Source organism: Egretta garzetta, unplaced genomic scaffold, assembly GCF_000687185.1.
Source record: "Egretta garzetta isolate BGI_Z169 unplaced genomic scaffold, ASM68718v1 scaffold425, whole genome shotgun sequence".
Lineage (NCBI taxonomy): Eukaryota > Metazoa > Chordata > Aves > Pelecaniformes > Ardeidae > Egretta > Egretta garzetta.
Genome location: NW_009259796.1, coordinates 1,594,245 through 1,609,357, shown reverse-complemented (window position 1 = coordinate 1,609,357; position 15,113 = coordinate 1,594,245). Strand labels below are relative to the sequence as shown.

General features: G+C 37.0%; 1 protein-coding gene across 1 annotated transcript in view; it reads left to right on the top strand.

Annotated features, from left to right (window-relative positions):
* The first annotated feature begins 7 nt into the window (after positions 1 to 7).
* Positions 8 to 15,113, top strand: part of ATR (ATR serine/threonine kinase) — a 40,674-nt gene continuing 25,568 nt past the window's right edge. The window contains exons 1-19 of the mRNA XM_035895300.1: positions 8 to 161; positions 1,033 to 1,124; positions 2,062 to 2,205; positions 2,947 to 3,836; positions 4,820 to 5,007; positions 6,263 to 6,457; positions 6,667 to 6,890; positions 7,711 to 7,863; positions 8,013 to 8,211; positions 8,819 to 9,078; positions 9,460 to 9,650; positions 9,760 to 9,860; positions 10,177 to 10,348; positions 11,012 to 11,179; positions 12,048 to 12,242; positions 12,590 to 12,775; positions 12,996 to 13,088; positions 14,563 to 14,693; positions 14,889 to 15,032. Of these exons, the coding sequence (XP_035751193.1) occupies positions 103 to 161; positions 1,033 to 1,124; positions 2,062 to 2,205; positions 2,947 to 3,836; positions 4,820 to 5,007; positions 6,263 to 6,457; positions 6,667 to 6,890; positions 7,711 to 7,863; positions 8,013 to 8,211; positions 8,819 to 9,078; positions 9,460 to 9,650; positions 9,760 to 9,860; positions 10,177 to 10,348; positions 11,012 to 11,179; positions 12,048 to 12,242; positions 12,590 to 12,775; positions 12,996 to 13,088; positions 14,563 to 14,693; positions 14,889 to 15,032 (3,785 nt within the window). The 5' untranslated portion in view covers positions 8 to 102. The remainder of the gene's footprint in view (positions 162 to 1,032; positions 1,125 to 2,061; positions 2,206 to 2,946; positions 3,837 to 4,819; positions 5,008 to 6,262; positions 6,458 to 6,666; positions 6,891 to 7,710; positions 7,864 to 8,012; positions 8,212 to 8,818; positions 9,079 to 9,459; positions 9,651 to 9,759; positions 9,861 to 10,176; positions 10,349 to 11,011; positions 11,180 to 12,047; positions 12,243 to 12,589; positions 12,776 to 12,995; positions 13,089 to 14,562; positions 14,694 to 14,888; positions 15,033 to 15,113) is intronic.

Here is a 15,113-nt window from a genome sequence, read left to right as displayed (position 1 = left end):
GGGGGGCAGCGCCCGTTCGATGACGGCGGAGTTTTGGGTCCTGCCGGACGCCGTCACGCTGTTCCCGCCTTGCGGCGCGCGGCCTGTTTCAAAGCGGGAGCCATGGCCGAGCAGGGCCTGGAGATGGCCTCCATGATCCCGGCGCTGCGGGAGCTGGCCAGGTAGGATGGCCCCAGCTCCCTCCTTGTAGGGAGGGGGTGTATGGGGAAGCACTGCCGGCCTCGGCATCAGTGTGTGGCGTGGGGAGGTGGAGAAGTAGGTTCCTTCCCCGCTGCTGTGCGGTGTCTCCCGGGGGTCTGTGAGGGCTCTCGGGGCTGAGCCTGCGCCCTCCCCTCATCCTGGTCGCTTTCTGCTCCCGCCACCTGCCTGGGCTGCTCCCTCCCTCACGGGTGGTGCTGGTAGAACCTGATGGGGGCGGCGTGTTGGCCTGCATAGCGCCCTGTGCCCTGGGGGCTTCTGTGGTGTTTGTAGTGTGGTTTCACTGAGAATTAAAAGACCTTGAAAACGTTTGGCTCTAAAGTTTTAATGGCAGCATCAGAACTGCGGCTTTGTTTTGTGGTAGGCAGCTAGCTGACGTGGAGGTACGCATGTTGAAGATTTGACCTGACAAGAGCTAGCTGCCGTCTTGGTCACCTGAGCAGTTGCTATTGACACCTCTTACCCAGGGCATTGGTGGCTAATCAGTTGAATAATTTTGATTAATTCCAAAAATGAAACAAGTTCTTAATTTTATTTTTTTCTGCACCAAAGCTGGTTTGTTGCATGGTAGTAATATTGATAAATCTCTTAATCTGTCAGATGTGGATTTAATATAGATCAAATATAATTGCATAACAAAATTAAGTGGTCTTCGTCATGTCATAAAACTTTGTACTTCTGAAAAATAAGGAGAAAGAGGAACAGGCAATATGCTGGTCACTAAAACAAGACATCAATTTGTATTTCTTTTGAAGACATCTAGGAAAAAAAAATCCGTGTTTAACATTGTGTTCTATAATAGATAATGTCAAAGTAACGTACTTTTAATTTTAGTGCTAGTCCAGAAGAATACAATACAGTTGTGCAGAAACCAAGACAAATACTCTGCCAGTTCATTGACAGAATTCTTACAGATGTAGATGTTGGTAAGTATTATATCCCTATCTTTTAAAATTATTGTCTGCTTTATGCTTTAAGTAATTCCTACCAGAAAAAAAAAAGTTACAACCGTTATTTCAAGAAAAATGTAGTTGAATGCAATACCTGTTATCATTTATGTTTTAATAACTTCCATGATGAAGTATTTGCTATTATGATGTGAAGTAATGAAAGTCAAAAAAAAAAAAAAGAGGGGGGAAATGCCTTGCAGGGCTGTATGAATATAAAAGCTCGTAACATTGAAAATCAGGAGTATAGTGTAATGTCATTGTTTATTGAGTAATATAGCTTGCAAGTCTTAATACTCACAGGGTCTTTCAGAATTGGAATATTTTGTAAACAGCTTTATTTTTAATTTTAAAATTCTAACAATCCCTTATTTTAGTACTCCTTAAATCATGTTAATGTTCCAATTATTACAGTACTTTAACAAGATTTTGGTAATTATGAAGTACATATACTATGAAATTATCATTTGTAGTTACCTGTACATTTGCATCAAGGAGAATCACAGTAAGGGTAACTTACTGTTTCCAAGGTATAATTTCCTGTAGCTGACTCAGTAAGAGTGATACTTTGTCTAGTGAATTGATCAATTCAAGTATCGTACCCATGTTACTCTTCAGATGATGTGTTTATTAATTCTCTTATAGTCCTGAAAGGGAAAGCTATAAAAATAAAAACAAAAGGCCAATCTCCTTATATACAGTTTGGTGTCACATAGCAGGTATACAATATGCACGAAATAATTATCATGGATTAGTAAAGCACACTCCCAATTGATAATTACACAGGTTTAACACCATATCATAGTATTTTATGTAATAAATGTCTTCTTTCTCTTTAGGTGTGAACAAAATTTGTGAAGTTGATTTATTGCAATGCTAATTCAGAAATGTCTCCTTTTTTTTTTTTTTTTTAAAGTTGCTTTGGAACTGATTAAGAAATCAGATTCACAGCCAAGTTCGGTAATGTTGCTTGATTTTATTCAACATATCATGAAATCTTCCCCGCTTATGTTCGTAAATATGGATGGAAATCAGGAGGAAACCGAATGCAGTTGCATTGGTGAGTTTGTTGAAAATGTTTATGTTGAAGCTTGATATTTTCAGGATTCAAATTTTCTGACAATGGGATCATGCAAAAGAACAAAAATGGGAAAAAGGCAGATTTGCAAATTCAGCTTTAGTATTTATAAGTGAATATTATGATAGACTTTTAATATTGTGAATTGATTTGCACTTATGATAATGGAAATCTATTAGGACAGTGTTTGACCTTCTTCATTACCATTTTTTAGTGATATTACCAACATTCTCATGTTGGTGAGAAGTCCTGTACACGTATTCATTGCCTGAGGATTTTTTTTGATAGAGGAAGATGTCTGGAACTACCCAGTGTAAAATGTCTGTCTTTCCCCACCCCAGCATGTGCCTCCCACCTTCCCTTTCCCTCTTTTTTACCACGATCTGCTGAAGAAATGTCCCAGTGAAGGCTCTCTGTTTACTAAGCCTACGTGCATTTATCTCAAGGAGTTTTCTTTTGTTTCACTGATAAGCAACCTGCTCTTGAGGAGGTGCTCATAATAGGAGGCTTTGGTTTTTATAGAATCGTTTAGGTTGGAAAAGACCTTTAAGATCATCAAGTCCAATTGTTAACCTAACACTGCCATCCCACCACTAAACCATGTCCCTAAGCACCTCATCTACCTGTCTTTTAAATACCTCCAGGGACGGGAACTTGACCACTTCCCTGGGCAGCCCAATGCTTAATAATTTTCTGTTTGCTGTTTCTTTTTTGTTGTCCTAGAATTTAGTAACTGGATCATAACAAGGCTTCTCCGAATTGCTGCATCTCCAAACTGCAACATGTTGCAGAAGAACATCTGTGGCGTCATTTGCTCTTTACTTTTTCTGTTTAAAATGAAGAGTTGCTCCATTTTTGAAGTACTAACAAAAGACTTGCTACAGCTTTTCCAAGACTTAATCTTCCTGCATGAAAGAGATGCACAAAAGCATCTCTGGGGATATGTACTAGTTTGGCCAGTGACTGTAAAGAGATTTTCAAGCAATGCAAGTGACAATGTGGGATATTTAAGATTGGCACCATTACAGCTGATGGGTATGCCCAATGTCGAATGTTTGGAAGTTATATTACTGTCTATTCTGACAGATATTGTTGCAGATGTGTTTTTTGTAAGACAAGATACTATTCTCTGGGGGATAGGCTGCTCGCTGTTGGAGTATGGCAGTCCAAAAATTAAAGCTTTGGCAGTGAAATTTTTAGTAAAATTAATTCATTTGGGAGGGCCTCCAGAACAGCTGGCCAGTCTTTTCTTCACAGTCTTTTTTGGAATTCTACAGTCAGCACTTGAAATGGATACTGAAGAATCTGAACTTTTTGGAGAACCACTCTTACTATTGGTGAGGACATTGTTGCCTTTTGAAGCAGATTCTTATAAAAATATTGAACCTGTCTACTTGAATATGCTACTAGAGAAGCTCTGTTCATTGTTTGAAGATGATGTGTTTAGGTGTCTTCAGTCTGAAAAGCTGAAAGCTGCTTTTTGCCATATACTGCAATATTTTCTGGAGTTTGTTCCAACTGGCTATGAATCTGCCTTACAAGTAAGAAAAGTCCATATCAGTACCATATGTGGAATTTTTGTGAATGTGCTTGGAACTCAGGAAGAGCAAAAGGTAGGTTAATTTTTGAAACTGCAATTACGTGAACAGATACCTACATCTGTGCAAAGAAGAAAATCTAGAAAATACTAATTTTAGTTGTGTAATTAGATTGATAGTCCTTGTTTTTCAGTTGTTTCACATATTTGTACAGGTCAGAGTTCTTTAGTTGGGTGTAGCTGTACCCTGTGTTTTTCACATGTATTGAACTATTGAGAAGCTATTCAGGCACAACAGTCATAGTATAAAATGGGGGTAAGGCACAGAGTATGCTTATATAAAAGGGCAGCTTTACAAGTAATTTCCATTCATCTGAGCTGCTCTTACTTTCTAACCATATGCTTTTAGTAATATTTGTTTGCGATAGGCAGACAGAAAGGTTTGAATTAAAATTGAATCATAGAATAGTTTGGGTTGAAAGGGACCTTTAAATGTCATGTAGTCCACCCTTCAATGAGCAGGGAGATCTTCAACTAGATCAGGTTGCTCAGACCCCTGTCCAACCTGACCTTGAATTTTTCCAGGGATGGGGTGTCTACCACCTCTCTGGGCAGCCTGTTCCACTGTTTCACCACCCTTGTCATAAAAAATTTCTTCCTTATATCTAGTCTGAATCTACCCTCTTTTAGTTTAAAACCATAATGAGGTGTTAATTAGGTGTTAATACGCTGAGTGTTCTCTCTACCCCCACATGTGTATCGTATCTGTTGTCTCTTAAACTTTGTGTGTCTGTCTTGATGGCTTTGGTAGCAAGATATTATGGCAAGAACTGGAAGCAGCTGTACAAGCTGCATTCTCTCTGGTAGGAACACCGGTAACTTCATTGCTTATGAGAGTTTTTATCTTGTAGTTAAAATTTTTGAACAGAAAGGTTTTTAAGAACTTTGTTACCATAATATTTTGAAATTTTACATTTTAAGCCAGAAATTATAATATTGTGCCTTTGAGAAGTAAGGTATAGCATGCATCATGTTACCTCTGTTGTTTGTCCATCCCAGTATCTGGTGAGTCCACTTTATACAGCATTAAAAACACAAACAGAAGAAATCTTTCAGGAGCTTCATCAGAACCAGCTAGATAATTCTGATACTGATGGGTGGAGCAGTAGCAGTGATGAAGTTCCAGAGAAAAGACAGCGACTAAGCCTACCAACAAAGCATCCAAAGAAATCACCTATGCCAGTAATGTATGACACTTACTCAATAACTTTTATAGTAATTTGGCTAGTGAATAATAACAAATGACAACTTTTTTGAGGCAGTTGCTTCATAACAGTCACACTGAAAGATCTTCTGGGAAAAGATCGAAATTATATTTTGAAGAATCGGAATCTACAGATGATTTTTGAGCCAAACTTTAGTTAAAGAGTCTATATTTTTGGTATGTTCAATGCAAATTATTTTCATTTTTACACAATGAAAACAGAAAAGCTGAGAGAATACATACACAATGACAGAATCTTGTATGTGGCTATGCTCTTGCACTGGATGTGCTTAAAGCAGGTCTAGTTAAGTCAGGTTGTTCTCAGATGAACAAAGCCAGTTCTCTCAGCCTCTGTGCTGTGCTTCGGCTCCCTGATTGTCTTGGACTTGCTCCAGCATGTTGATCTCTTTCTTGTATTTGGGCACTCAGAACTGGCTCCAGCATGCTGTACTGCAGGTGTGGGCTCATGATCAGCCTTCAGTCTTGGTAATACAGCCTAGTATGTAGTTGACCTTCTTTGCAACAAGGTCACACTGCTCTTATATTCAACTTTTCCATGAGTCCATTGGGTCGTTTTGCTCCGAAGCTGCTTGCTAGCCAGCCAGCCCTCAGCCTGTTTTGTTGCTTGGGGTTTTTTTGTGCCAGTTGCCAGACTTTTCATATGTCTCTGTTGGTCTTCATGAGGTTGTTCTCAGCCTCGTTTTCCAGCCAGTTGAGGTCCTCCAAATAAGCAGCTCCCCTTTTTATCTACAAAGCTACCTGTCTCATTGTAGAAAGGAATCAAGTTAACGTGGCATGATTTACCCTTGGTAAATATGTGCTGGCTGTTCCCAGTCACCTTCTTGTCCCTTATGTGGGGAAGACTTTTTCCATAAACTTCCCAGGGACTGAGGTTAGGCTGGCAGGCCTGTAGTTCCTTGAATCCTCTTTTTTGCCTTTCTTGAAGATGAGTGTGACGTTAGCCTTTTTATAGTCATCGGGAACCACCCTGGTCACCATGACCTTCCAAGGATTGTGGAGTTATACCTTTATAGCCTTTCAGATAAGTCTGATTTGCATCATACTTAACTTCAGAGTTAGTATCTTTTTCTCCCAAAGAGCACATTTAAGCTAAAGCTTCATTTGACATTTTCCTAATCCTTTATCCAACATGGATTAGCTCTGTTTTTGCTGTGATGATTTATCTTCTCTGAAAAAAAAGTATGTATTGGAAAATAATTACTATGGTCAAATTACAGACTTAGTCCTATAAATATGAAATTGAAGAGCACTCTATGGAATGCCATCATGAAGAAAGCTGCATCCTTAATATTTATCCTTGAGAAAGAAATTCTGACAGCAGATATTCTTCAGACTATAGAAGGGATTGCTGTAATTCTGCGACTAGCTGCTTTGTGCACAGTTCATTGTTCTCCCCCAACAAATTCTACCAGGTAAAGGTACCAAGGTGAAACCGTGAGACCAGTAGTTTCTTGTAACTGTTGTTATGATTTATGTGGATTACTTTAATGCTTGTGCATGTATCTGGATAAGTCCTGTATGTCTTGAAGAATTATGTTTTCATAGTAACTTTGCTTATAAACAATACAGTATTAAATGTTTATAGTCTATTGCATTGATCCTATGATTTCTATTTTAACAGTATAGATCATAAAGTAACTCATCTGTGTAACTCTGACACGTGTAAGAATACTCCGTGCTCCTCGAATTCAGTGAATATACAGTTCACGTGGATTTCCTCTGATTTTATCACAAGAGTAGTGAAAGTCTGCAGAAACTTGTTAGAGGCTGACACGCAGATGGTTAACCTAGAACAAGTGATTGACAGAATAGTGAAAATCTTTGATGCTTTGCTGTATACCCAAGGTGAGAAAATCTTTAAACTAGCATGTCTTTTATTGGATTTGTAAATTAGAAATGCAGTTGACTAAATTGGTCTGTTGTGGCAGAGGTACTGAAATTATAGATCTTTTGTTAGCACTCCAATTCTTGTACAAAAAAGGTTAAATAAAAAAAAAAGACCATTCTTCTCTGTTTAAAGTGTATCCTTTGCATTCCTTTTTGAACATGATTTACTAGTCTTTGCATTGATTTTTATCTGAACAAGAGACTACGTGGGGATAGTGAATATGTGTAAAAAGAAACAAACTTTTAGCAGTTTTCTTTTTAATATATGCAGAGGCAGCATGCCTTATTATCTCTGTTTCACTCAAGGATTTCAAAGCTTCTGACCAGCTTCAGCAAATGTGGCATGCAGGACGTGTACCAGAAAGATTAAGTACTTGTGTGGGTTTTTTTCTGAAGTAGCTAGTAGGATGGAGGGCAGGCTCTACTAAGATTAAAATGTTATGAGTTCAGCTTGCTAGCCATCCCAAAGTCCACCCGAGTGTCTTTGTACAAATCCAGAGATTACGAAGTTGCATTCATTCTGCTGCTCATGTATTACATACTGTTAACTGTTTAATAAAATTTTTAGATTATTTTAATGTAGCACTATGTCATTTATTATTATATGTCTTAAATGTAGAATGTCAACACGTGGGAATAGGGATACTAGTCTATGTTGATAGAAAAAATAACATTTTGTAGCAAATTAAGGACATAAAATGTGCATCTGTTTTATAAGCTATAAAGAGTTGTAAAAGTATCAGTTTTTTTGTTTTGTTTTGGTTATTTTTCCTCCTAGTGAAAATTCAACTGAGTGATCAGATTCTTGATACTTTATGTGGACTGCTGTCTCTGCCCTGGATTTACAGCCATCCTGATGATTCTTCTTTTAAGCCATCTGCTTTTGGGTTTGATCCTCTAGTTTTGAGTCAAAAAACTGCACAGAGTTTCTGTAAGTATGTTGAAGTATATAAAACCTGGTATCTCTTTGGAATGATTGTTCTAAAGTAAAATTATTTTCTTTGCCCTCTTATGATGATTGATGATATTCAAAGTTTAAATCAAGTAATTATCTGCTTTATTTTGTTTTTTTCTCTTTAGCACCCCAAACTCAGTCACACTGTGTGTTCCTTCTGTCTCTCTTCCCAAGAAACATTTGTCTGGATTGGAGAAAATCCATTTATCATTGGGCATTACAAAGCCCCCATGAAGTAATTCGGGCTACTTGTGTTAAAGGATTTTCTCTTCTGCTTCATCCGCCAAGCGTGCAGTCCTGCAGTATGATTCCCAAAGCTCTTTTGTATGTATTAATGTTGCTTTTCTATCTTCATGCAAGAATGAACAAATAAGACATGTAGCATAAGCACCAAAATAAATATTTATTTCTATTTCATCCAGAATTTGCTAGACCTCAATTTCAGAAATTGTAAGATAACAACAGAATAGGTGTAAGTGATGACATCTGTATGATAGAATACTGTTCGCTTACCATGTCAGTATGCAAGTTACTTCGCTAGTTGAAGACACTATTTCTAATTTATTAATTTAAACTAAGGAGGGGAAGAGAGAGATCTTTTGTCAGCTAAATATACATGATATTTATCCATATGTCTCTTAAAATCATTCCAATTTCGCTGTGTTTTGTATATACATCTTGGTGTCTTCTTCCTGTTGTGTCTGGTCTTCAGTTTCTTTATAACATTCCAGACACACCATGCCAGTGCTACTTCAGACATTTAATAGAACTTGAGGGCAATCTGAAAAGGACTAAGATAATTTAGTGAGGCAGATCCTTAAATTGTCCTAATAGTACTTGCAGTATAGTTAGAGAATTCAGGCAATGTAGAAATAGAAATTTCTAGGTAAATGATCTATTAAAGTGGTTTCATTTTTTGTTTCCATTTCAGAAACCAAATCAAAGATGAGTCTGAGGTAGTCAAGGAGGCTTGCGCTGCTATAGTTGGGAAATTATCTTGCTGTCTATCTGGTACATTCAGTGTACAACCTTCCTTAGCAGACTCTGCTATTAAGCATGTTACTTACGATATTTTATGTAGCAGCCTTACTGTGACTTCTGCTCATGAAAAAGCTTGTTCTGTGCGAGCCTGCATTTTCAAGCCATTTCTTATTCTCCTTGAGAACAAAGTATCCAGTTCAGTAAAGCTAGGTATGTGACTTTACCTTTATTGACATTTGGCTCTTATAGATGAGGTGCTAAGTCCCTACTTCTGTACTTCCTGCATTCCTTTTTTTCCATATTTTTTTTTTTAATAGCTGTAATGGTGCTTGAAGTGTATTTCAGTTGATATCACTGCTCATGTTTGATGTTGTCATTGATATTCTTTTTCAACTACCTTGGCTTAATTCTAGTCTATGGCTATATCTAGAAATGTAATACTTGATAAAATCTGAATTTTAAATAGCTTATCTAGTTTGACAATTTGATAAAAAAATATAGTATGCTTTATGGCTTACTTGCATCGCTGTTTTGTGCACTAAAAGCATTAAAGATATATTTTCCTTTCTTCCTCCATCCCATGCCGCCCAGCATTTATAGAAAATATACCTCATCTTTGCAAACATCTGGATTTTAACACTGATGAGTCCAGTGTGAAGATTCTTGTTGGGTCTTTATTAAATCTAATGGAGGATCCAGACAAAGATGTAAGAGTGGCTTTCAGTGACTGCATAAAGAATGTACTAGAATCGTTAGACTCTGAAGAAGGATTCATAAAAGAGGTGAATTCATATTTATTTTTGGTTGTTTTTCCTAACTTACTATGGTTTTTGTTTCACTAATGTCGGACACTCTAAAATTATTTTTTTGTTTTATTTTCATGTGTTCCAGCTGTTTGTTTCTAGAATGAAAGAAGCCTATACAAATGCCAAAATATCAAGAAATAACGAGCTTAAAGATACCTTGATTCTCACAACAGGAGATATTGGAAGGTATTTTTGATACTATCTTGAAAATTGCAAGTACTGTCAACTTGTGATGCAAACTTACTTTTTGTTCAAGTGTAAATGTAAGATTAAAGTTACTTATTTCAAGGTCAGCCTTTGTCCAGAGTCCATTGCAACTGTACTAAGCTGTTGATTCATATGGAACATTCCTAATTTTATTCTGCCTGGAAGTGCAGATAAGCTATTCAAATACAATGATGAGTCATTTTGCATTATGGTTATTGTATATTCTTAAGTCATCTTATTAATGCAACAATTATTTTTGCCTTTTTAATTCTTTCTCTTCTGCTTACTTTGTAAGGGCATCAAAAGGCGATTTAGTACCGTTTGCCCTCTTGCATTTGTTACACTGTTTGTTGTCCAAGTCGGCTTCTGTGGCTGGAGCAGCATATACAGAAATTCGATCCCTGGCAGCAGCAAAGTCCATAAAACTGCAAGCTTTTTTCAGTCAGTACAAGAAACCTATCTGTCAGGTAAATAGAAAAGAATTGGTGGTTTAGAAAGGCATATGTTTAGGGGTTTTTTGAGTATTTTAAAAATGGTATTTTACAAGGTGAAATCTCATAGGACAAGAAAGAGATGATTTAAAAAACAAAACAACACCCCTTCCCCGCCCACCCCCCCCAAAACATTCAGGAGGGAATAGGAAATTTCTGACTTTGTCATGGTCTTCTCCCCTCAACAGAATTGCTTTTGTTTTTTGTGCCCTAGATGCTGTCATTCTGAAACAGAGGAACTATACAGTTTATTTTATTATGTGGTACCATTCCCAAAAGAGGCTATGATTTAAAATTGGAATTGAAGTCAACATTTTACTGACATGATTGATTTGTTCTTTTGTTATACCCATTACCTAAAGACAGAGGTTCTGTTTAAAAGAAAATTATCAACAGCAGACTTTTCTAATTTTGAATATTTTTTTAATAATGCAATATCTGAGTCCAGGGTTGCAAAATCAGATGCAGTTACTAAGTGGATGATAATCCAGTTCTATCGCAAAGTAATAATCATAGATATATTGGCAATAAATGAGAAAGAAAAACAGATGTATAGAAAGAGGAGCAAAACTCTTATGCTTATTTTTAGGGAGCAAAAAAGGGGAAAATAATACTAAATATATATTTCTTCATGCTTAGTTTCTAGTGGAATCCCTGCACTCCAGCCAGATGGCAGTACTGAGTGCTCCATGCCAGGGTAATGAGCTACAGAAACAAACAGCTGCTCACCAGAGAGAAATGGCTCTGGACATGTTATCTGAGATTGCCAATGTATTTGATTTTCCAGATCTAAATCGCTTTCTCTCAGTAAGTTGGCCAGTCCTTTTGACTTTTGGGGTGCGTGTGTGTGTGCTTGTTGATTTCTATTTTAGTCCATAATTTTCTCTCTCACACATCTATTTTTTTTTTTCCTCTAGTTGTGGTTGTTTGTTATAATATAGAATACTTTGCGATTGCTGCAACTGGGAGCTCAAATATAGAGGAACAATTTTATCAAGGAGTTACAGTGATGGCTACAGTGCTAATTCGAGTATGACAGATGATGAATTAACTAGAGTACTCATTGAGTATATCTATGTTAATGATGTAGTGCATTTGGAGGGATTCTTTGTAAGGTGTGATTTTTGCATGGTGTCTGCTTTCTTGTTTCAAATGAAGAAAGCTATTGTTCTGTGGATAGATATCTTCTTAATCTGGTATCTGTTTTATTTGAAGCCTAAGTAGCTTCATACTTGTATTTTGGTTTTTGGTAGATGGGAAATACACAACCATTAAGCAGTTTTCTAGTTGACTGGTAGGTTGGGGGAGTGTTGTTGTGTGTAGGTGTGTTGGTATTTTTGTGGTGTGTTTTTATTTGTTTCTTTCTTTCAAGATTTCCTTTTGTGGAGTATCTGGATGGGTGCAGAAGATGCTAGATCACTTCTTGTTTGCATGTTTCTCAATATTGATTAGATTAAGCACCTTCCTTAAATAATTGTTTTTATTTTGTCTGCATTTTTACTAGGTATTTCCATCTCACTAAAATTCTTTTTTATTCATATTCTTTGATCACACATGTGACCAGAGATGTATGGTGTTCTACTGACACAAATGGAACAAAGCTGAACCCTGGGGTTTTGGAGGGGTTTTTTTTGTTTGTTTGTTTTTCCATTAAGTGTTGTTCTTGATTTACCAGCGGACCCTACAAGTTTTACTTCCTGACCTTGCAGCCAAGGCTAGTCCTGCAGCCTCAACACTTATTCGAACCATAGCAAAACAGTTGAATGTAAATCGAAGAGAGATTTTAATCAACAACTTCAAATACATCTTCTCTCATTTGGTCTGTTCCTGCTCCAAGGATGAGCTTGAGCGGGCACTTCATTACCTCAAGGTAAATTGGCATTTGCCCTATTAAACGTGCAGATTAGGTGCAACGATTGATGAATAGTGATCTTTCTGCTTTATTTAAGTTAAGGTCTTGCAAAACATAAGTGAGGAAATTGTATATGCAGAAGTTTTGTTCTTGTTGTTATTTATAATCTATTACCTTAGGCTCTGAGGAAGTTATAATTTTCAAACATTAGAAACTTGCTTTATCTAACATTGAGCTAATTGGAAGGTTGGGGTTTTTTTATTTCCATGGTAAATCAACCAGAGTCCGATGCCTCCTGTCTCTCAGTGTGCTAGTTTCATTGTGATGAAATGAAGAATTGGTTTCTGTTTGCCATTTGATTATAGAATGAGACCGAGATAGAACTGGGCAGTTTGCTGAGACAGGACTACCAGGGACTGCATAATGAATTATTGCTGCGTATAGGAGAACACTATCAACAAGTCTTCAATGGTTTATCAATATTGGCTTCATTTGCATCTCATGATGATCCCTATCAGGGACCTAGAGAAATAACATCACCTGAACAAATGGTAAGGATGTCAAAATATTCATGTTCAGTTCATAGGGATGTCTTTCATTAACAATGACATTTCTTAAGGAGCAGTATATGTATTTGGGATTCTTCTCATTCGTCTTTCAGAATTAGCATTTCATACTTGCTTTTTTAATTTCTTAAGCTTAGGAATGTGTTAATAATAAGATTACTTGCTTTTTACATTTTTTTTTTTTTTTTTCCTCCCCCCTGACCAGGCTGATTATCTGCAACCTAAATTGCTTGGGATCTTGGCTTTTTTTAACATGCAGTTACTGAGTTCCAGTGTTGGCATTGAGGATAAAAAAATGGTGTGTAAACTTAATTTTTAATATTAAAACAAAGATAAGCAAGGGATATTTTAATATTCCAGACTTAAGTGATTGTGCAACTGTCACTGAAGTATTAAAGATACTAAGGTTCCCACATGATTCTTGAAAACTCATGGTCTCGCTGTGGGTAGGACTTCTGTGTAAGCTCAAAAGTTTGTTTTGGTTTGTTTCTTTAATGGTCAGCTAATGTACATATTTCAGTCAGACATGGTATATGTAACAAGTCACTCAGCCAGTAATTATAGAGGAGGAATCCAAGTGCATGGTTTCTGTCATACACATAAAAAAAGTGGGGGATGAGGGAATATGGGACAAAACTGGATTTACTGCAGGCAACAGTGTTACAAGGGCACCAAAGGGCAAAGCCAAAGAAAATAAGATGCAAATCCAAGAGAAACTGGGCATTATTAGTTTTCCTTCTCACAAATCAGCTCCTTTCTGCTCTATAGTAGAGAGCATTTAGAGAAATTAGAACTCACACCTTGAGGCAAAGTCTGAAAATTCTGCTCTGCTGAGGCAGTCTTTCTAACCACAAGACAGGGGCTTTTAGCCACGTCGGAGAGGTAGTGCAGATGACTACTGTAGGGACTTTTTTTAGTGCTAGAATGTATAAAGCCTTTACACTGATGGACTGCCTTTTCTCTGGTGTTCTTTCAACCTTTTTGCTTCTTGGATATTCATGTTGAGATGCTCTCATTTTCATAGCCCCATGTCTTCATGCTTTCTGAATTTCTTCATTTTTACAGCATTTCTTCTGCTGCAACTGCTATTGTTTCTATCTTTTCTTGTTTTGTTTTTTGTTCTTGGTAAGCTTCCCATTCTGTGACCTTCCCTTAAGCTCAGGTTTCTTCCTGTGCTACCTGTCTGTCATGCTGGACATTGTACTACCTTGTTTGGTACAGTGTTACTGTGACTGAAATATCTCCTGCTTTTTCTGCATCTCAGTATTTCTCTTCTGCTTTTAATCAGTGCCACTGACAACTGAGCTTTTACCTGTTCCCTGAAGGTTACCAATCACTTCTGCCAGAAGTTGTACGTCAATTCTGTTGTTCATGGTGGTGACGATTTTGATTTGATTTTTAAATGCAAATATGTTTGTTTTCTCTGTATCTTCAAAACCTGCTCTTTTCAGCTTCTAAAACTTTGGACATATAGTCAATCATGTCTTATAACAGACTTGTATAACCATGAATTTCTTTGCCATCTACAGTTCTTCCCTCATCAATCTGCCAACAGCCTAAATAATGACTTTGTTACAATCCTGTCATTACAAATCCCCTTTCATTCTCTTTTCCTCTGACCCCCAAATTCTTTGCTGAAACATCAAACAGAATTTGATGTCTTACAAGGTATGAATTCTTAAGCCAGGTTAGCCTGATTTTATTAGGAAATATGGCTTGGATATGTTTTACTGACTATCTAATACACTAAAATGACTTTTCTGTATGTCTAGGCTTTAAACAGTCTTATGTCTTTAATGAAGCTCATGGGTCCCAAACACATCAGTTCAGTAAGAGTGAAGATGATGACTACACTGAGAACAGCTCTAAGATACAAGGATGACTTTCCAGAACTGTGTTGCAGGTGAACTGATAGTGTAACCAAACAGTGACATACCTGCTATTTCTGTCCTTGAATACACTGTTTTGTTTTATTCTAGATAGTAGTCTAAACCACAGAGCTGAAATAACTTAAAATGCTTCTCATGACTCACCTGAAATGTCTTTATGCAGACAAGAATCATTGATAACTGTTGTTTTGTTGTCTCTTTTTGCTTAGAGCCTGGGATTGTTTTGTTCGAAGTCTGGACCATTCATACCTTGGCTCCTTGCTTAGTCATGTGATAGTAGCGTTATTGCCCCTCATACATATCCAACCAAAGGAAACTACAGCAGTATTTTACTTTCTCATAGTTGAGAACAGGTACAGTACAAAATGTTTTCAGTTATATGGATTAAATCCTGTAATAGGAATTGGGATAACACTAAATTAAAGTTGTCCAGC